The sequence below is a fragment of the Phoxinus phoxinus genome (genome assembly GCF_949152265.1).
Source record: "Phoxinus phoxinus genome assembly, chromosome: 10".
In the NCBI taxonomy this organism is placed as follows: Eukaryota; Metazoa; Chordata; class Actinopteri; order Cypriniformes; family Leuciscidae; genus Phoxinus; species Phoxinus phoxinus.
Window position 1 is genome coordinate 19,385,643 of NC_136885.1, and position 23,042 is coordinate 19,408,684.

At 37.6% G+C, this 23,042-nt stretch overlaps 1 protein-coding gene across 1 annotated transcript; it reads left to right on the top strand.

The window, feature by feature from the left end:
• Nucleotides 1-100: 100 nt before the first annotated feature.
• On the top strand, nucleotides 101-22,820 carry nbn (nibrin). The gene is made up of 16 exons (XM_079625785.1): nucleotides 101-268; nucleotides 1,137-1,258; nucleotides 2,748-2,875; nucleotides 4,772-4,931; nucleotides 5,105-5,208; nucleotides 5,328-5,445; nucleotides 7,596-7,786; nucleotides 8,784-8,881; nucleotides 9,133-9,271; nucleotides 14,836-15,177; nucleotides 16,496-17,120; nucleotides 17,215-17,277; nucleotides 17,442-17,606; nucleotides 17,717-17,830; nucleotides 19,150-19,199; nucleotides 22,566-22,820. The coding sequence occupies exons 1-16, from the start codon at nucleotides 238-240 to the stop codon at nucleotides 22,594-22,596; spliced, it is 2,481 nt and encodes an 826-aa protein (XP_079481911.1). The 5' UTR covers nucleotides 101-237; the 3' UTR covers nucleotides 22,597-22,820.
• Nucleotides 22,821-23,042: the final 222 nt, after the last annotated feature.

The following is a 23,042-nucleotide window of genomic DNA, read 5'->3' on the forward strand; positions in this document are numbered from 1 at the left end:
GTGTAATTACGTCATGACGTTAAGAATCGCTGTTCTTTGAAACAAACTGTTTGAAAGAACCGATTCTTAGAAATGAATCGAACCTTCCATCAGTTGCGCTGTAGGACTTTTATTTTGAAACTGAAACGTCGCACATGAAGATGTAAATGTGGCGCGCCAGTTCATACAGTTCAGTTTTACAGCTACAGTATACATTTGATAGAAGTATTGATTCTCTAGAAAGCGACAAGTATTGAAATGTGGAAACTGCAAACAACCGAAGCTGGAGGTAACGTTTTATGTGGAAAATTACTCGGTTTTTCGGTGTTTTAGTGCACTACGGCAGTAACGTTACTTCTAATCCAGACCAACTGCATACGATTCAAGCAATAAAAATTGTAATCTAATATGTTGCCGTTTACATAACAAGTCTTCCTGTTCATGGGACGACTTCTAAAGACTTGTATGTAGTCACGGATAGACATAGAGAGGTAGAGTGCATAATTATTGTGTAAAAGGCTGACGTTATGTTATTAATGTCAATAATTGAATTATGCTAACATCGTATTTTACTCATTGGATGTCCCATTAAAACAAACTGCAAGGAGTTTATTTTTTATTTTTTGTAAAGTAAGTGTGAGTATTTGTTTTATTCCTGTTCAGGATTGCTGAGTTGAAGACTAGAATGTAGAGTTGAAATTGATCATTTTCTCAATAAGAAATATGAATAATTAATTTTATAATGTGAATCAATCACTTATTCAAAACGTGGCTCTGGGTTTCACAGTTGTCACCACTTAAATTTGTTATGGTTATGATTTATATTAGACAGAGCAATCTTAATAATACATCAATAACAGACCCCTGAAATATTTTATGTACCAGAGATGTGTACATAAATATGACTGACTGCCATGCAAAAATGTTGACATGAAATCAAGACAGTCTGCACTTTCACTAATGGACAACTATAGTTCAACAACACTTTTAGACCCTTCAAAAGTAAATCGTGGTTACAAATGTGATTACATTTTATTATTATTGTTTACAGACAAAGATTTTGTCATTTAAGAAGAGAAATTCCCCATGTTTCCAGTAACTATTGTCTGTATAGCTTGGGATGCCTTAATTCACTTCTTTCCTTTCTGTTTCTGAAGGGGAATGTGTCGTTCTGCTCCCGGGTCAGGAGTATGTGGTCGGCCGTAAGAATTGTGAGATTCTGCTGTCCAATGATCAGTCCATCAGCCGTGTGCATGCCAACCTCACTGTCACTGAGAAGGTCAGTAACTCTGTGCTGTATAATGTTGACTAAAAAAACATAGAGCTTCTTTAACGAAGAGATGTTTAAGCCCACTAATACTATGAATGCTTCTGTACATCCTCCCACTGTCATTCTTACACAGTATGTCAAACCACAGTGAGAGGTGTGAAGAATATGAATAGCACTGCCTTTGACTTGTATTGTCAAAAACATTATTTGCACTTTTCTTCAAACATGCAAAAGTCATCTTGGCTTTGTTTTTCCTGGGCTTTCTTAGTCTGTCCATACATATCTTAGTTTGCTTAGTGAGATTGTCTCAAAGAAAACATTGTGGAAAGTATTTCATAGAGTAATTTCTTTTTGTTAATTTACTAATTGTTTTTGTGTGTGTTATTTTGCCAATTACTCAGCAGAACAGTAATCATGTGCGTCATTATTTCTTGGTCATTCTTATTGTGAATCCAGTTAGTCATTCTTGTTGTGGAGTCCTTATTTAAATTCAGGATGCAATAAATTATATTTGTATATTACTAATAGCTTGTTGGAAAGTTTAATGAAATTAAATGTACTGGCTGTGAATACAACCAAGAATATAGATTTTTATTGCTAAATGCATTTAGAAGTAAAATCTATATTTTAAAAAGTACAGTAATTTGATATAGGTATTTTAAAAGTCAAAAAAAAAAAATGAATGTAGTGCTTTGATAGATCACTTGTCATCTTTTAAGCAATGGTATATGATAGTACCGTGGTATTGAATTACAATACCAAACCGTGTTGAAAATATAAGCAAACTTTAGTGCTGTCCTCTTAATAATCAGTGGAATACCTTTTTTTAAATACAAAATAATAATAATAATACACAATGAAAATGTAAAAAGCAAACAGTTGTATATATGGACTTGTGATTGTGCTAGAAAAAAAATCCAAGAAATGCAATGTATTTGTGACTAAATATTCTATGGGTGTGCAACTCATTGCATGAATTCACATATTAATTTGTGTATGTGCTAAATTTTTCTATGACTTCACATTTTTTGATACGAGTGTGTGTTTTGCACCATATTCACTGCAGCGACTGTAGGAAAAATGGGAGTGATTGTTATTCGAAGTATAGGATTTGTGCACCTGCAGTGCAGAATTTAAGGTGTAACTGATGTGTTGTGTTTGTTGGAGAAGAAAAAAATCTTAACAAAACAAAATATTTTTTCTCTGTGACTTTAAATGTTTTGATATGTGTGGCTATTCTCTACAACTTAAAATTCTAATGTCACAGGTGTTCAGTTGTTTTGCTCCAAAAATACCTTCATAAGCCAGCTCCGGATTTGATAATTAAATGTATCATGTAACTTGAGATGGCTGCATTCTGTAAATGCGTGCTTGCAGGTGTCATGCCCTAGAGGGCCCCGTTTCCCTTACAGCTGTATTTTAGATGGATTAGTTGACAGTAGTTTGTGGTAAATCTTGAGTCTGACCGGGTGCTTTCTTGTTTTTATACTGTTGGCAGGCAGTCACTCTGAAGGACAGCTCTAAATACGGCACTTTCATCAATGGTGAGAAGCTTGAGACTGGCTCCACAAAGACCCTGCAGACAGGAGACAAAATCACATTTGGTGTCTTCCAGAGCAAGTTCAGGTTTGAATGTGACTATGCATTCTTTTGTGTATGTAATGATGCTTTAGAAGTGGCTGATAGTGGTAAAGGGATTGTTGACCCAAAAATAAAAATGAATGACCCATATGTTGTTCCAATAGCCTATGGTGTTCCGTCTGTGCACTACAATTGGAGAATCTCTGAATGCACTACAAATGGAGAATGCACTACAAATGGAGAACCAATTGAGGACTGGTCACTTTTCCCGCCCTTGTTGCAAAAATGAATGACAATTGAAGCTTTCGAGCTTAAAAAATGAATTGTGAGATGTCTCTATATTTGGCCGAGCAGTCGTTTGGGTGGCTCGCCAATGTATTAGAATTTTCTAATACATAAAATAAGTAAGCTTGACCAAAGTTATTGTGGGGGAAATAATTTATTAAAGGTGTAGTGTAGCAGTTCTTCAGCAGAGATGTTAGCATGTTGCCTTCAAATAATCTTAACCCATGGTATTGACTTTGAGACCAGGGCCCGTATCCCTAAAGAGTTTTTGTGCAAAAAGTGGCTCCTAGCGGCCAAATTCTAAGAAAATTCTCAGAGTCATGACGTTTTCTTAGAATTTCCCCTAAAAGTGACACGAAAATCCCAGTTAATATAAAAGCTATTCCTCAAGATTCCTAGCGCTTAAAAGGGCTCCTAAGGCGAGATCTGCTAAGAGCAGGGAAGAGGACTTTTAGTGGCTTAGGAGTTCCCCTAAGCAGCTGCACAAAATGGCCAACAGAGGCAGGAGAGATGTCCTGCAAACACTGGACAATCACAGACATTGATAAAAGCTGAGCCGTGGACCCTTGTTAAGACCACACTGAGTTGTAATGTTGCAATTTCTACTTCATTAAGGACAGCCCCTTGAGATAGGCCATCTTGTTTTCAATGGGGTCCATATGGGAGTGAAAGTACAAAATATGCCAGCTAGGATATTAATATGAGCAAATAAGACACAAATCATTATTTGAACAGGGTGTAATGAGCTTAAGTTTTCACATATTTTAGATTCTAATGTTATAGGCTATAACCCCTACAGCTTACTATTCATTTTCCAGATATTTTCTTGAATGTGAAATATTATTTACAATTACAGTCTGCATAAGATTAGAGTGTATAATTATGTTTATTGATTTGAGGGTACATCCTTTGCTCATTATCACCAAAAGTTCATTTTCATCAAACTTGTAGGATCAACCAATCACGGCTTTTGAAATGATGACTCATACCTAGCAACGGGGTCAACCACACCTCCTCACTAAGATAGGATTTTCCATCCATTCCTTGCTCAGAGTTTACTGAAAATGTTCTGGAATCACTTCTAAGCTAAAACTCCTGGCAAGGAATTTTTAGGTTAAGTTAGGAGCTCTCTGAGAGGATTCTCAGAATCTTTAGGGATACGGGCCCAGACCTTTATACTTGATAACAAATGTTCCACAAACAATCAATAACATCGTATGGAGAGCCCATGACACATGAAACAAATACACAGTTGATTGCATTTGAGGCATGTAAATGCATCTGACTAAAGATAACTGAAGTACACAATCTTTCAGTATGATAGAAGTAGACTATAAGACTTATCCGGCATTCATATGGTTTGTGTGAAGAAGAGAATGTAAATTTGCCGAAGTTGAATTTGAGAACCACTTCAGTCCAATTTGTGAACGAATCAATTAGACCAGTTTTGTGATTCTGATCAAACAGTTCTTGAAAAGATCCAACTAAAAAAAAATATTTGTTCACAAATCTGACATTGTTGCTTACTTCATTTGCTTTAGGCTATTGTCTCATTATGTTTCATGCGTGTTTATGTAGTTTTTTTTTAATCGTTTTATTGTGTATTACATTTTTTTTTCATGAGGTAAATTATAAGCACCCTGTTTCCCCACTCAGTTTGGAGAAAGAGTGTGTCGTGGTGTGTTCCTCGTGTCTCGATAACGAAGGGAAAGCCTCCCTCTCTCAAGATGTGCATTCTATCGGAGGGCGACTTGTCAACTCCTGGACACTTGAATGCACGCATCTCGTCATGCCCACTGTAAAGGTCACCATTAAGGTAAGGAGGCCATTGTCCTCTTAAAGGGATAGTTCACCGAAATTTTAGTTAATGATAACAGAATTTTAATTTTGGGGTGAACTATCCCTTTAAGCACTTCCTTTGATCCTTGAGGGTTTATTCAGTTCCCTGGTAAACTTAAATATTCACTGAATCAATGTCTCTTTTGGCAGACGATCTGTGCGTTGCTGTGCTGTCGGTCTATAGTAAAGCCTGAATTCTTCAGTGTGTTTAGCAAGGCTGTGTTGCAGAAACTGCCACTGCCTAAAGCTGAGAGGTACAGAATGTTTCTTTTTTTTTCTCGCTCACAGTTGCTTGTTCTTTTTCATTTAGCTGTGACGCAATATTTTGAATAGACATTATAGATCAGATGTTGCTGTGTTTTGTGTTGATCAGATTTAGGCCTCCGATTGATGAGCCCAGCCTGGCTAAAGAGGACGTGGATCTGAGTGCACGACCTGAGAGAAAGAGCCTCTTCAAGGGGAAAACTTTTCTGTTTTTGAACTCTAAACAGGCAAGAGGGATTGTTTAACTACTACTAATATTATAAATTATACCATCACTGTAACTATTAACATTATATTAATATGACTGTTACACTGATACACTAGTATTCAAAGGGTTGTTTTGGAGGGAGAGAAATTACTACTTTTATTCAGCAAGGATGCAAAGAAATGAGATTTCCATTTCAAATAAATGTTGTTCTTTTGAACCTTCTATTTAAAGAATCCTGAAAAATCATAGTCATAAAATAAGCATATTAGAATGATTTCTGAAGGATCATGTGACAGTGATGACTGGAGATTAAATGCGAATAAGAGAATTTAACATAAAAAAGAAAGAAAAAAATATTACTAACCCCTTACTTTTGAACAGTAGTGTATTTATGAATTATAAAACCTAGTCATAAGTAGTACAATACATAAACACACCGTATATAATACAATGAATACAGGAATATAAGAAAGTCATACTATTATGTTGTCTAATTTCCACCGTTTTCACAGATTCACATTTTTTAAGTTTACACTGAGATGATAACAGTATCGCTTTCAAAACTCATTTTCGAAAACTTGCACTTTGAACCTACTTCAAAGTTTGCAATCTCAGGCCACCAAAATGCTGTGGTCGTGTAAATGAACGGTCAGAACGCATCAGAAGTTTTATATACATTAAAAGCAGGATATATATATATACAGTGGGGGAAATAATTATTTGATCCCCTGGTGATGTTGTCAGTTCGCCCACATACAAAGAAATGAAGGGTCTATAACTTTAATGGTAGGTTTATTTTAACGGATAGAGACAGAATATCAACCCAAAAATCCAGAAAAAAATTAATTGATTTGCATTTCACTGAGTGAAATAAGTATCTTATCAAATAATGATTTCCCCCACTGTATGCTGGTTTGGCTGCTGGCATCGCAGTGGGATGTGGCCTATTTCACTAAAAAAGGTAATGTGATATTGTCTCACTTTCATGTTTCTTATCAGTTTACGTGGCCAGTTACTACATAAGACAAATGTTACCTTTATACCCAAGTCCGTGCAGAAGTTTTTTTCTTCTTCCACAGTTCACAACAAACTGCAGCTGCTGAGTGTCATTAAGTATTTCCACTACCAGACCCTAAGACATCCTTATTTTGGTTAACTTACGAAAAGACTCCTTAATTTCTACATTATACTGTAATGCTGGACAATATTACCAGTTACAAGCACTCTGACCTTTCTTACCAATTTCATGTCTTCTTTATCTTTGATCTTTTCCCTCTGAAAAATCTTAATTCATTAGCCTGTTATATACAGTGAAAAAAGTTGGATCATGTCACATAGGAGTTCCTCCCTGCTGTTCTGTATTAATCAGGAGGTGTAAAACAGTGCTGATTAGCTCAGAGTAAGAGCAGACCATGTGATGTCGAACAGCTGGTATATTCTCTGTAGCCAGCAGGTTAGTTTGTGAGCGAATACCTGCTGATAGAAACTACAGCAGTGCAGTGGGGTCACATGGTCTTTTTCTTTTTTGAGGGAGTACTTTAGTAAAAATCATTATATAATTTTTGGTTCATTTAAATGAAGCTGAAATAAAAGTTCAAATTTAGTTTTTTTGTATTTGGAACTGTTGTTATAATATTATTTACAAATATAGTATTATTTTCATTTTAGTTTTAGTTGTGTGCTGTTTTTCATTTTTATTAGTGTTTTTTATATATATTCCTGTATAGTTTCAATTTGTTTTTATTTCAGTTTTTGTTTTACTAATTTTAGTACATCAAGATATATTTTTATTCTATTTTTTATATTCTGATTTAAGTTTTTCATATAATAATTATATTTTATTTTATTTCAGCTTCATTTAAATGAACCAAAAATTATATAATGATTTTTACTAAAGTAAAACTAAAATTAGTTTAATGTATAAATGTTTGAAACTTACAAATGTTCAATTTCTTGTTGTTGTGGGACAAATTAAAAGGCCAATCATGTTCTTTTTAATAGCTAGCAGGCTTCAATTACTTCAGTTTATTCTTAATTTGCAGTTTAATTTTCTCTCTTGCAGGACATAGCTGTAATTAGGTTAAAACAATTGAGAAAATCCTTGTAATCCCATCTGAATTAGTCAGTGTTTTATTTTTGTAGTCACTGATGTTTTGTGTATCTTTTCAGATGAAGCGTTTGAGTCTGGCAGTGAGTTGTGGAGGTGGGGTGTTTCGGCTTTTGGACGAGGGCTCTCTGCCCGTTTCACTCTTGGAGTCGAGCAGCACTTGTGTGGTTGACATGATATCGGGAAACTCCCAGGCTGTGATCCCTCCAAACTCCAAGAAGTGGGTGGATTCTGTGGCCCAGGTTCTGCACAGGTGTGTGTGTCTATGCTGTCTGTTATTAGTTCAGACAATGTACATAGCACTTATTCTGTATATTGAGAATTTATATACCTCTGTTTGTTGAACTGATCATTACTCTTTTGTGTGTTAAACATCATTATAAAGAAAAACAACAAATGAAAAAGTATATGATCATAATCTTTGACAAAATACTATTATAAACTAGATTAGTTGAAAATTCAGAACGGTGCGCTTGAAGCAACATGGTCACAGCGCTACACATTGAAAAGTTCAAAGCAAAAAGGGAAGAGGTATCGATACGTAGTTCCGGTATTATATCAGTGTAATCGTTTATGGAGCCATTTTTTTTTTTTACAGTTTAAAAATGTCAGTTACTGTGCGTGTGAAGAACAATCATAGCGCTCTCTACTCCAGTGTTTTGATCTAAAAGACTCCCCTGAGAAAGTTACATGAACAGCAATAAACTCCAGAAAGTAATTGTATGCGAAACCACAGACCTTTATCTACAGATCAAGTATAACAATAGTAAAATTGAATCATCTTGGAGAGAGTTTCATCATGTTGACTGCCGTAACCGAAAGCGATGCTCTATTTGAATGCTGAATGGAGAATGACTGACAGTCGTAGCGGAGGGAAGCACTTACTTGAATTTAACTACTTCAATATTTATCTCTACGTCACATTAAACGATGGAATGGCTTTAGAACACTTATAATATAGTGCACGAAAAGTTGATGGTTCTTAATAATTTTTTTGTGCCTTTTGTGAGGCTTAACAATAAAACAAAATAGTATAAGCACAATATCGGATTTGGATCGGTCTCGTTTGACCGATATAGCCCATCCGGCAAAGAATGGCATTATATAAAAAATAATGAAATGTATTATTAAATATAATTATTTAAATTAATTCTATAATAAAAAATATATTTTGCATATATTATGATTTTTGTAGTTCTACTCAGATAGCTCTAAATTATTTGTTCTAATGTTTTGTCTTTTTTACACAGAAACGGCTTGCGCTTTATCACAGAATCTGAGATAGGATTGGCTGCCATTCATTTCAATAATCAAACATACTGCAATCCCTGTTCTTCTATTCAATCTGGTGGGTTTACATACACTTACATACACATGTGGTGCAGACGGACTGTTTTAGAACATTACTCTTTCTTAGTAGTGTTTTTTTCAGTATGTTAACTCACTGAATAATGATGATTATGATGATTGATTGTTCATTATTTTTTTTATTGTGTGCATAATGGACCTTTCATGGCAGTGAATTTGAGAAGTGGACTTCCTGTCAGTTTTACGCAGAAACTGACATATCAATAACAATTTCTCAACATTTCTTCACAGAATCTGTGAAAGTGAAGCCAGTCATTGCTGCAGCAACACTTTCTCAGAACACTGCTGTGGATGAGACGGCACTCGCGGCACCTTCCCAGAATATCACAGCCTATGTGGTCAACACTGAGCTCTCTCAGGACCAGAGCAGGTAGAAGTCTGTGCCATGAATCATACAGAATACCTGTGTCTTATATAAAGCAAATTGGACCACCTAACATCTCCAGATCTGGGTACGGTTGCTCCAGCTATTCGTACGTTTTTTCTTAAATTGGAACGTAAAGTCCACACTAGAGGCTTAGTAACTACTAGCTAGTTTGTAACTAACTCTGTACTTTATTTAGTTGCACCATTTTTTCTTAAGGCAGAATGTAATTAGTTGGTCGTAAGCTCTCCTTAAAGTAATGCGTAGTTGCATAAAATGACAAATGCCCTCAATGATCCAACAGCAGCCTTCAAATACGTTAGCAGAAGTTGTGTTTAAAGGCTATGAATTTCACTTTATCCTTCATTCTTTCTTCTCTTGTCTTGCCTTATTATGTATATGTAACTAATGGTAAAATAAGTTTTCATTAAAATATGATACTATTTAATCATGAATAACATAATAGATATTTTTGTATATAAATAACATAAAATCAATAAGGATCAATAAATGAATACGGGGGTGTGCATTGGCACTGCCCTCACAATTCGATTCGATTACGATTCACCAGGTAACGATTCGATTCAATTCGATTCCACGATGCATTGCGATGCATCAAAATTTTACTGCACACAACAAGGCACATTTTTCATCAGTCATGACTCATGAGGCAATACAAGCAGTCATATATTGAACAACAGATTTTATTGGCTGCTATGTGTGTATTATCACTCTCCTGTATCTTCGACATAAATGTCATTAAACAAAATAAAATTGAATGGTACAGGGTATTGTATATGGCATTTTCAAACCTGAAAAAGAAAACATAAATCACTGCTTTCAAGGGGTGTAATCTCCCAGTCTATTAGTCGATTATTGGTCGATACGTTCTGGCTTGACCAAAATTCTGATTTTTTTGCCGTGTTCATTTCATCAGTTTTGCCGCGTTCATTTCATCAGTTTTTCCGCGTTCGTTTCATCAGGTGGAAAGCACTAATTGCTAATGGGGGTGTTTTCAGAGCACCCCTGTTTCACAGGTAACAGTCTGTCTTCAGAACACCCCCCTTGTTTTCACTTCTTTTGGATTAGCCCAACCCACCGGAGAAGAGAGACAGATTGAGCAAAGTAGGCTACTAGAAGGTTTGCTGAATATTATTTATTTAATTGAGAGCGTTTAATTCATAGTCAGTCCTCCTCTACCATGTCAACAAAGACATCGGCAGTGTAGCAGCATTTGTTTTTTTTAGAAGACGGGAAATAATTATTGGAGCCCAATGCGCAGTGCCTACTGTTTGTATTAGTTTTGAGCCTATGCTTTATTTTTCAGTTATGCACTTTATTTCGTTTTTGCTCTTGATCTGGTTTGTTTAATAAAAAATAGTTTTTAATTAAAATGGACGTGCCTTTTGTGTTTAAGAGTAAAAGCTTTATGTTAATAGTCTATTCGTGTCTCACGCCCGTTTCACACATACTCCGTTTGCAGTGCGTTTGCGGTGCGTATTTTTTTCCGTACCCATGTTAACAGGTTAGAGCTTTCACACTGCACGCAGATGCAGTCCGGCGATCCGTTCCAGTTGCGGTGCGTATACAGCAGTGCAGAGATCGTTTCCGCACCGAGTCTATTTTTGCTGTGCTGCACGCGCTGAATTAAAGTGACAGCGCATGTTGCGTGGTCAAAATGAACACAAATTGACATGAAAATGTAGTAATTTAATCATAAATGCACTTAATTCAATTTAATGTAGTAATCTCACCATAAATGCATTTAATTAAATACTACTATTTTTCACAGTATCTTTTTACTTCATAATTATTTCAACAAGATCATAACGACTCGTCTCATTCGTGGAGGTGGAAAAGCAAGTTCTTTGTGACATGCAAGATTTATTGTATAAGGATTTAAATTATGCAAAAGAAAAAGGTATGAGTCTGCCGTTTTTGTCAATTTTAAGTTTTAATTTAAAATGTCTGCTATTTTAATATACAAGTAAGGTTAAATATGTTACCACTTGCTTAAGCAACATATTATATGATCTATATAGAAGTAATGCATTGAATAACACGTTGTTTAAATTGTGTTTAAAAGTGAATACACCTATTAAAGAGTGTATATGTGTACAAAGAGAATCGCAATGCTGACAACTTTTTTTTGTTAAATAAAAGTTGCTGATAACTTTGAAATACAATTTGAAATACAAATAGTGTGAGTAAATGTGTTTGTGGTACAGCCGCGGATCAGTTGCGCACTGCAAACGCACGCAGCATATGTGAAAGCACTATAGCGCGTGCTGCTCCCGTACTGCATACGCACCGCAACACGCACCGCATACGCACTGCACACGGAGTATGTGTGAAACGGGCGTCAGCCGCGAAGCTGCGCTCCTGTGTTAAAGGAGAACTCCGGTCAATTTTAACATTGAGCTCAATTTTTAGTAAATTTGGAGTGCTGTCAATACAGAGAACAACGACAAAAATCGGTGTTGCCTACACCGTGTTATCCTATTTTTAAAATTTGCACCCTATTGACTTGAATGGGGCAAGTTTTAAACCTGCTTTTATCCTCTTAACATCTTTGATGTGTCATTACAAGTGCCCAGCCATGTGAGTGATTCCTTCAGAGTGAACACGAGTGAATCTGACTGTAGTAGATGTGAAAGATATGAATAAAAATGATGTTAATTCAGCCAGCGCAAATACCTGTATTTAGTTCCTGTTTTCGGTGGAAGTCCAAAGTAGTCGATTGTCGAGTTCACGCGCGTGATCATAGCAACCGGCAACCTCCCCGTCTCTCTATTGAAACCAACACGGAAGTGAATTAAACGGCAATTCATCGACTGGCCGCTTGAGGCTGGCTGCAGAAGGGAGTCAAATCTGTATCTCCCGCATGTTAAAATGCCCAACTTTACAGCAGAAAAAAAACATGTTTACAGCCTGGTTCTCTCTGTGGCTTTGGTCTATACAGCTAATTTTTCCATTCATAACTACTGTGAGGGGGGTGCATTTTTTTATAACTCACCCGTTTAGTTGATTAATATTTAAAGTTCTGCAAAATTAAGGGTGTGTCCACTTTTGAGTGACAGGTGGATTCCCGCTGATGTAAATGCTAGCCGGTTAGCCGTCACTTCACCTCAGCAAATTCCAGCTGCTGAACTTGCCATCTCTGCCGTGTTTGTGCTTTTTTTCGGGATTATTTCATATAATTTAATACACCCATTACCTCGCCCACGGCTTTAGATTCCGTCGTTGTCGTCGAGTATCGTTCGAGAGAACAACCAGCGCTGTATTCCAGTTGTTCTCCTCTGTGAACATCATGCACTGATGTCTGACAATTTCGTTGCTTTTTGGAGTTTTCAGATATAAGGCTACACTCGTTCTGCGGTGCCGTTGCTCTGGACCAGATTATAACATGCTTATGTTCCGTCAGATGAAATCCTGCAGGTGTCTGTGTTTCTCCGTCCATGCAATAAATGCACATCCTTGAATGAGCGTGGATTTCTAGCGCATTTACTTTAACTTCATAGGTAATATATCTATGTTTTGACCCATTTGAGAATTGAGATGCGGCCAAAATCAGAATTTAAAATGGACTGAATAATAAAGCTCTCTATGAACTTGACGAGCGATGCCGCGCTGACAGACCATAGACTGTAATAAAGAGTGACTGACATGTATGCACATAATCACGGTCACACACACACACACACTCTCTCGGAGTAATATTGTAAAGTTACTGCATAATACATTTTCAACTAGCAGAATAGCTGTACAGAATCACGATACACAGTCTCACTTGTTGTAGCTATGTCTTTTAACTATTATAATATTTCGAAGGGCAAAAGCAGGACCTTTTAATTGGCATTCTGATTTTAATCATCAACTGTCAGTGTCACTTTAGCGCGAGCCCCTGTGCAGTCGCAGACTTGGTACTGTGAGTAGCACATAGCATTAGCTCCCAAGCCTGCGCTAACCATGGAGCTATCTAACTCCATAACGTCGCGCTAGGTGGGCGTGGTTTCAGATAGCCAGGCTCCTCAGCTCCGCCTCTTTGCCCATATTCTGTTATCCGGGAGTGATGAGCGGTGACGCAAGGCCAAGATGGCGACGGCCGGCTCCGCCCACTTTAGGCTTCAAAAATGCTCTTCAGAAACCTACGGGTGACGTCACGGACACTACGTCCATATTTTTTTACAGTCTATGGATCATAGTAACTAAACCTATGCGCGTGAACTCGACAATCGACTACTTTGGACTTCGACCGAAAACAGGAACTAAATACAGGTCTGTGCGCTGGCTGATATAACATCATTTTTATTCATATCTTTCACATCTACTGCAGTCAGATTCACTCGTGTTCACTCTGAAGGAATCACTCAACATGGCTGGGCACTTGTAATGACACATCAAGGATGATAAGACTAAGAACTGGTTAAGTTTAAAACTTGCCCCATTCAAGTCAATAGGGTGTAAATTTTAAAAATAGGATAACACAGTGTAGGCAACACCGATTTTTGTCGTTGTTCTCTGTATTGACAGCACTCCAAATTTACTAAAAATTGAGCTCAATGTTAAAATTGACCGGAGTTCTCCTTTAAGCCTCATCTTGTCTAGTTTCCCCATTAACTTCGTAGAATCCGAAATGTGCCCAGATGTCCGCTTTTCCAAGCTTTGGGTGCGTTTTTAATTACCCGTCTATCACGGCCATCTCCCTCCGCCTCAGCCGTCTTGATTGTTGTTGTTGTTATGCCCTCGGAAGTAATCGAAACTTCACAACTTTATTGTCCAACTCAAGGCCAGAAAATAAACAGTGATATAATCGATTATGGCACTTTGCCGCATCGATGCTGAATCGTGCATGCCCCGCATTGCGATGCATCGCTGAATCGATTATTGTTGACACCACTACTGATACAAAGAAAAGTGAGTAAATGTCAGCATTATCATATGCTGTATGTCTAAAGGATTCAAGTCTTTGGGGTAAAACAAGAGCTTATTGATGCAAATCAGTCTGCTGTTTTATTCCAACTGTTACTCCTGGTTGAAGGCTTCTGTAAATATAATATTTAGCTTATTCATTGAGTTACATTTCAATGGTGCAACGTGAAAATATTTAGTAGTTTGTAAGTTGTAGCTTAGTGTCCATTTAAGTCAAAACTAGACTAAGCTGTAACTTACGGACAGCTGGTGCAACTGACCCCTGAACCTCAGAACAAGAACCTAACATTTTAAGTAGTGTTCAAACCTTATAACTAGAAATAGCCTTATTTGACCGCTTTTTGTGCTTTGAAATGAACTAGACGTCTGCTTTAAGCAAATGACTTACCTTTTGAAAGTGAGACAACAAAACACATTAAAGTGAAGCAAACAATCAGTTAATTCATTGTTATGAGCTGATTACTCCATCTATCCAGTGCTTTTTTTTAAATGATAATTATTGGATTTTTATTTTTATTTTTTATAAACCAATCAATTCACAGACCAGAGTTCAAAAAACACTATTTTACAGCACTTGCAGTGAATGAAGTGTTAATATAAATCTGTCTTGTAAATTAAGTCAATGTTCATATTTTCAGGATGGTTACAAGTGGAATGAGTGCAGTTGGTGAGACTCCTGAGAAGACACGTCCCACAAAGAAGGGCTCCACACTATCAGCAACCAATAAATCCTCATCCCTCGGCCCGGAACCTTCCACTTCCCGCATCATCAGTGAGACGGTGAGGTCATCTGAGAGCTGCAGCATGGTTGAGCCTGAGCAGAGGATGAAGAAAGGTTCTGCTCCTTCGGGCAGGGGGCAAGTTGAATTTGAAGGTTCTGGGAAATTGACAGCATCTCCCAATGGCAGCACCACACTAAAACAGTCGCCCCAGAAACAGACAGCCCTCACAAACTTCTTCCAGCCTGCCGGCAAGAAAAGGCAAGTCTGATGCAACACTACATCATTAAAGCTACAATCACACTGAATGCTCAATTCAGATTTTCTTGCTTAGATCTGATTTTTTTTGTTTGGCTGTTCACATTATCTTTTAAATATGGCCAATATAAGACTGACCCGCATACCCAAAAGGACATTAACAAAGGCGTCACTCACGCAGCACGCTGTTATACGGAAGTAAACACGGAGGTTACTGAAGTCAGTATTTACCCATTCATTTATAAGGTTATGTGCCGCGGAAGCCAGCGAATTTGGATGAGGATGAGGAGAGTTGTGCAGTTTTTCCTCAAGTTTTGCTTGTATAGAGCTGTCACCGTATTACTAATGAGTAATACCGTCCCTCCACTGACTAACTTCGCTGCCGTCTTCCATTTTCAAAGAACTGTATGTCAAATCTTTGGAGTGATGTCCATCAGCGAAACATAATCTAGAGTAACATAAAACATCTGACCTGTATCGGATCCACATATAGAAGTGGCCCAAATCAGAATCGAAAGGATTCCAAATGGTTTATGCTGTTCAAACTGTAATAAAATATCAGATCTGATTTGCATGCTAGTAAATATTATTTATTTATTTTCGGATTTGGGCCACGTTTCCCTGCAGTGTGAATGTAGACATAGACATTTTAAAATAACTGTTTTCTATTTTAAGATATTTTTAAATTGAATTTATTCAAAGCTGGATTTTCAGCTGCCATTTCTTCAGTCACATGATCCTTCAGAAATCATTCTAATATGCCGATTTGATGATGCTCAAGAAATAATAATTATTAGTATCAATGTTGAAAAGCACACACAAATGAAGTTAATACAGTTGCTTGCCTAGAATAAGTGATGTTCAAAGTGAAATTTAATTAATTCGGTCGGTTTTAATTTTTTCTTTTACTTTTAAGTTTGTGCTTTATCAATATGTAAAGTAATGAGACAGAACATGCTGCATGTAGTCTAATAAATGTGATTAAAAGTACAACCAGCTAATGTGTCTCAACTGACCACTCATAATCAGATCCCCCAGTATAGACATTAGGCTTGTTCGACTTGAACCGGCACTGCACAGAACGATCGGTGAATGACATCAAAGTACCGCGAGCGAATAGAAAGTAGACAGCTCCTTATGCGTTTGAATTGCTCTCGCGGTACATTGATGTCATAAACCGATCGGTCTGTGCAGCGCCAGTTTAAGTCGAACAAGCCTAATAAAACCAGGTGTGTACAGGGTCATGTGACAGTATTTTCATTTTGAAAGGTTGCATGATGTTTGAACTATTTTTATAAATATGTTTTGTTTATGGTTGCAGGCCCCGTGAAGACTGTGCCAATTCTGTCCAGTCAGAGATCAAAATCTTCAGAAAAGACAGTGAAGATAAAAAAGACGAGATCCAGCAAAATTCCTCCGCCAAAAACTCACATACTGCCCAAAACCAACACAGCTCAGTGTCAAGATCTGAGTTCAGTGCCAGTCTGGGTCAGGCTTGTGGGTCCAGCCAAAGCTCTGGCAGCAAAAAGAGGAAGGAACCAGAGCTAGACGTCCCATCAGGCCCGGAGGAACCTGAAGCAGCTGCTGATTTAGAAATGTCACTTGAAGAGCTTGAATCCATAATGTCCGACGAGATGGATCAGCCTCCGTGTGTTGCATCTAATAAAAAACAACGTCTTGAGTCAGGACCGAACAGCACAATCAATAACCCACAACTGCCCAATCAGCAAGAGGGCACTGAGTCCAAAAGCAGAAAAAGCACAAGGAACAACATTCAGAACTTGCAGTTGGACAGAACAGGCACAGCTTCAACAAATCAGGGCTCAGAGAGGCAGTCAAAGAGGTCACCCAATCAAACGCCAGATCTGGCAGCACATGGGTCAGCAAACAAGGGGAAAAGACCAGAACTTGAAGAGGTCAAAGAGGAGGAAGTGTCTTTTGTTGTGGTATGAAGACAGCCATCATTTGTTTCTTATAAATATATATGTTTTTGTTTTTATCTACAGAACAGCTAGTCCCATGTTTTTTTCTTTCTTTCAGAATTCAAGGACTCAAAATGGCATTTCTCAGCACAGTGAGACTGTAGCCAATCAGGAAATGCAGGTGAGAGGTTCAAATACAGACATTAGTCGTGAGTCGGTTTGACCTATGCTACCAAATAATATATTTTCAGGGTTTCACAAAGGTCATGATCACAATGTTCACCCCGTTTTCCCTCAGAGTGTCTTGTAACATGTTGGTGTAATAAAATCTCTGTTGATCTGAAGGCCTCAACCTCCAAAACTGGATCTGAGAATGACGCTGAGCTTCCCAGGAGTCTCCTACAGGTTCAGTTTAAGTCCCTGACTGTGAGCACCTCCTCTTCCAGATCAAGACCTGGACCACTACAGACCCGTGACCCCAATGACAAAAATGTCAAAAGGTTCCGCAAGGTCTGAGCGAGTGTCTCGTGCACGCTTCTGTAATATTATGGCAAAGTATCACAGTGTCTGTTTATCTGTGTATATGACAATTTAAATGGCTTCTGTGTGTGCACGTTTAGGCAAATGTCCCTGGATTTAATGGGCTGCCCAACATTATCGGAGGCTCGGATCTGGTGGCTCACAATCGCAGCAAGAACTCTGAACTGGAGGAATGGCTTAGACAGGCAACAGAGGTGAGAGACCACAGGAACAAGGAAATGAGTTGCAACAAACCATGGGAAATGGGCGTTATACTTAGACTGTATTATATTTATGTCATTGCCTGTTATTGGATATTTATTTGTGCATGCTCATTTCCCCTTTTTTTAAATTTGATTATTTTTTACGCTCACTTAAAGTTTATTTTTAAAATCACTTATAATTTAATAATGGTGCACACCTAAAGATTTTTTATGGCTGCTGTTTTTCTTTGACCATTTAGCAGGGGTGTTATTTAGCAGGGTTATATTTTGTCTTTCATGCCATTAAAGTACAGCATGAAGGAGATAAAAAAGAAAAAAAGATTTCCCTTCGGATTGTAATTTTAATAATTTGGAGTAATCTGCTTATTTTTGCTTGCATTGAAACAGTAGTAGGCATAATTTTTTCCTTGTGCAAAGCTTTATGCTTATATCATACCATATAAAATGCTATTTTATACAGATGATTGCCAGGGTGCAAAAGCCTTTTGTCATGAAATGACATTTTAATTTTGTTTTTTAATCACTGTGACATACCCATTTATTAAGAAATTAATGAATTTGATCAAAAGTAACAGTAAAGACTTTTACATTAAATAGATGCTGTTCTTTTGAACTGTCTATTCACCAAATCATTCAAAAATGTATCACAGTTTCCACAAAAATATTACCTGCTTAAAAATAATAAGGATAAGGATCATGTGACACTGAAGACTCAATTGAACATCAACACTGATAGCAGTAACTTCTTTTTTTCTGAAAACTAAAAGCAACAATAGCACAACAAACTGAGCTGTCATCCATTCACACAATCGCGCAGTGCAATGGATGTGAAATACTTAACCTGTTAAATTACATCCTTACTTTGGAACACAAACGACACAAAATCACAGTCGCTAGTAGATATAAATGGTCATAAGTTGAAGCGCAAGTTTTTTTTTTTATTCAATTGATGTGTATTTTGTCATGTTTTAATTAGAATGCATTCGTTAATTTATACAGTGAATGACAGTAAACAGAAAGCGGTCACTGATCTGGATGTTGACAAGTTCTTGTACAATTCACTATACAATTCACAAGTACTATCAGCGACTCAAAAACTCAACTTGAGGCGGTTGTGCAAGCACTTTGTTAGAGCTGTGCTGTTTAAGTCTAGTATTTCTAGCTCTTAAATAAAACAAGCTGTGTGAATTAGAGGAAGGACTACCGGTAACTCAAAATGTAGTTTCTTGGATTTAGTGACTTCATCTAATTTAAATGCATTCACCTTACTAGTGGTTGCCAAACCCTGACATATATTCTCTCTCTTTTAGGAGGAAAAACAGAATGAACGGGAGGAGATTTTGGGAGATGATTTGTTCAGGTATGCGGTCTATGTGCTTGTGCAGACAGTAGGGCATAACAAAATGGATATGGGGAGGGAGGGGCATAGATCAAACAGACAGAATCAAGTGAGTGACGTCAAGTGGGACGTGAGCAATTTTAGTGCTCTTTTGAACCCTGACTGAGATTGTCTGATCCCAGTCCATTTCTCACCCTCATGCAGACAATCGCCACCTGCCTAAACTAACACTACATTCAACAAGACACTGACCTCTGACCCCTGATATCAAGGCTCACAATGAGACCATAACATTTGTGTTGGCATACTATGGGCTTAGCCTGGAGTGGACTGGCTGAGACCGGTTTAAGCGATGGGATAGTGTTACGCACTGAGGCAGGCCAGGCAGAACAGAGGTATTGGATCCAATTCCCAGTATTGGGCCCCACTTTGAATCCTCTGTCAGACAGGCTCCCATATATTAGGAGGTAGACTTCTACAGCTTTGACATACCTTTGAAAAACTTCACTCAACCGCAGTAAGTTTCTTTCGTAAAGTCACGCACACTTTTTATGAACTGAATTCATGAACTCATCAACTGTGTTCTGGCTGCTGATAAGCTACCAGGTCTGATCCACCAGTGTCACGGCATCACGCATGAGTTCTTGAAGGGGGTGTTTTCTCCTTTTAGCAGATCCTTCATTTTCGCAGAGCACGCTTGGAAAGTATGACGTCAATGATTTCCCAACTGCTTTTTAGTCATTGTTCACAGTTGAGGTCATGCTGGGCTGTGATGACCCGTTGATATTTCTAACAAGCTCTTTCTGATTAAACACTAAGTGATTAGGACAGAAAATACAGTGATGATTTAAGTTAGTGGTCAGTGTCTTGAGATTATTTCTTTAGTAGATTCACTCATATCAAGAGGTGAAACTCGAAAAATTAAAATATCGCTCAAAAGTTAATTTATTTCAGTAATTCAACTTAAAAAGTGAAACTAATATATTATATAGACTCATTACATGCAAAGTGAGATATTTCAAGCCTTTATTTGTTATAATTTTGATGATTATGGCTTACAGCTATGAAAACCTTTTCACAATATTCTAATTTTGAATTTTGGGTTTTCATAAACTGTAAACCATAATCTGTTAGCCATAATCATCCAAATTATAACAAATAAAGGCTTGAAATATCTCACTTTGCATGTAATGAGTCTAGACTCTAGATAATATATTAGTTTCTTCTTTTAAGTTGAATTACTGAAATAAATGAACTTTTGCACGATATTCTAATTTTTCGAGTTTCACCTTTTTGTATAATACATATATATATGTATATAATTTAATTTCAGATATTGGTGTAGACTTTGTCCTAACACAACTGAAACGTTGCCACCATCTTGTGTCTTAAAGGAGAACTCCGGGCAATTTTTAAGTTAATCTTGATCGCTATACCTTTGTGAGTACTGTCTATAGAAAAAAAAACCGAACCGGATTGGTGCTTGTAACACGGAGCTGCTACCGCTAATGCCCAGAGCTCCCACTCAGCTAAAACGGCAGTTATGGGGGCATATTCATAAATAGTGTTTTTGTGCCTCTTAACAGACACAAAATGCAATTAAAATGTCTGTCCAACATGAACAGGGTCCTTACATGACAACAAGATGCGTTTAGCAACTTAGCCATTGTTTAAATTCACCTAAATAGTGTTTTAGACGGCTAGCTGTAGTCTCGCGCTGAAGTCCCGTTGTACCCGGAAAAGGTATTGTTGACTGAAGAGTGTGAGGCTGTATACTCGGGTTCTAATAAATAAGGACGACTGTCAAACTCAAAAGCCTGTTCCATGTGTTCAAAATCTTCTATATTCTCCATAGTTACGTTACGAACCATTTCTTCTTCATTTGTGAGCAACTCCGATCATCACTCTTCACACACACGACGTTCCTACCACCTGCACACTGCTATTTACGGGACTTCAGCGTGAGACTACAGCTAGCCATCTAAAATACTATTTAGGTGGATTTAAACAATGGCTAAGTTGCTAAACGCATCTTGTTGTCATCTAAGGACCCTGTTCATGTTGGACAGACATTTTAATTGCATTTTGTGTCTGTTAAGAGGCACAAAAACACTCTTTATGAATATGCCCCCATAACTGCCGTTTTAGCTGAGTGGGAGCTCTGGGCATTAGCGGTAGCAGCTCCGTGTTGCAAGCACCAATCCGGTTCGTTTTTTTTTTCTATAGACAGTACTCACAAATAGCCTGGGTTTCCCCAGACTGCCTTTGCGCAGCACAATTTTATTCACGCTGGATACCATGGAGCAGATTTTCACCTCATCTAGGGAACCAATCACAGAACGGGGAGGGAGCAGCAAGACGATGACGACATCTATGCGACACAACTAAGCAGTTTGTTTATATCTATGGATTCAACATGGCAGCAGACGCGAAGCTACCTTTTGATGCAGCCTTAGATATTGTTCTAAGTATATAAAAATATCTTACCCATCGTCTTCTTCCTTGTCTAATTTCTGTCGCTCTACATACGTCATCTGGTATAATGGAAACGATTGGCTATGAGCTACGTACAGGCGCATTTGATAGACATTCTTAGCACCCAATAAACGGCGCCGGGCATTCGTAAACCACGCCTCAAATACGAGAAAATGTACATGTGGTTCCCAGACCCAAGTCTCAACGAGAATTGGGTCTGGCGTTAGCCAGGCTAACTCCCAAAGGTATAACGATCAAGATTAACTTAAAAATTGCCCGGAGTTCTCCTTTAAGGTCTGAGTATACTTAATTTTCTGCGTTCCACTCCGTGCGCAAGCCTTTCAAAGTATGCTTCTTTGGCCGAGCTTTTAGGCTCGCATCTTCTTGAAAAAGAAGCGTTAGGGCTTGTCAGGCACAGAATTGTTGCCTGGAGACTGAACCTGGCTAACAGGGGACTTTCAAGTGGTGCCATTTCTCCTGCCAAAGCAGAAAAACCCACACTCACGCCTTCAAATATACACACAGTCACGGCTGTGTGGTTGTGTCCAACACAACTGTTTGATCTCCGAATCTGCTCAGCCAGTCATGCATGGGGTGGGAACATCACATAGAAAATAAAAAGAATGAAAAGAAAACAGCACCTCTGTTTTTCTAACATCTGCTCCAGCTCCCTCCCCCAGGCTAATGAAGTGTCCCAGACATGTTTTATGGAAGGGGATGTTTGGTTTGATGACTTATAAATAATATCTGATTTTTTACTGCATACCAGTTTATATAAATTTGCTCAGTTATTCAATCATTTAGACATCAGTTACTAATTGGTCACCGTTGGGCAGGAATGATGGTTGGACTGTATAAGTTACTTGATTTTGTGTTGAATCAATTTTTTTGTTTGTGTTTTTTCCCTCTCAGGTACAACCCTAAACCTACAAAGAAAAGATGATAATGTTCATAATGTGGTAAATATCTGTGATAAGATTGCCAAGCAAAACACATTTCCATTTTTATTAGAGATTTATTTGTCTATAATAAAAAATACTGTGTACAAAACGTATATGTAATAAATGTTGAAGTTTTACAAAATTGAGCAGTTGTATTTCACCTCCTTGTGAAGCAGCTTCAATCATTCTGCACTGGATTAAAGGACTTTCTTATTTCTTACAGCTCAGATTTGTCTTAGGCTTATGGTTCCTTCAAGTGTACCTTCATGTCTTTTGATCAAATCTGCAGTCTAAACTGTCACTCCACACAAGGATACCCTCAGCAATCTAAATTTACAGTATGAATGGTGAAAAGGTAATGCTTTAGAAGTTATTATTATTTCAAAGCAATGTAACATTTAATTGGCACTATAGATAAGTATGAAATAAAACATTTCACTAGTATTCA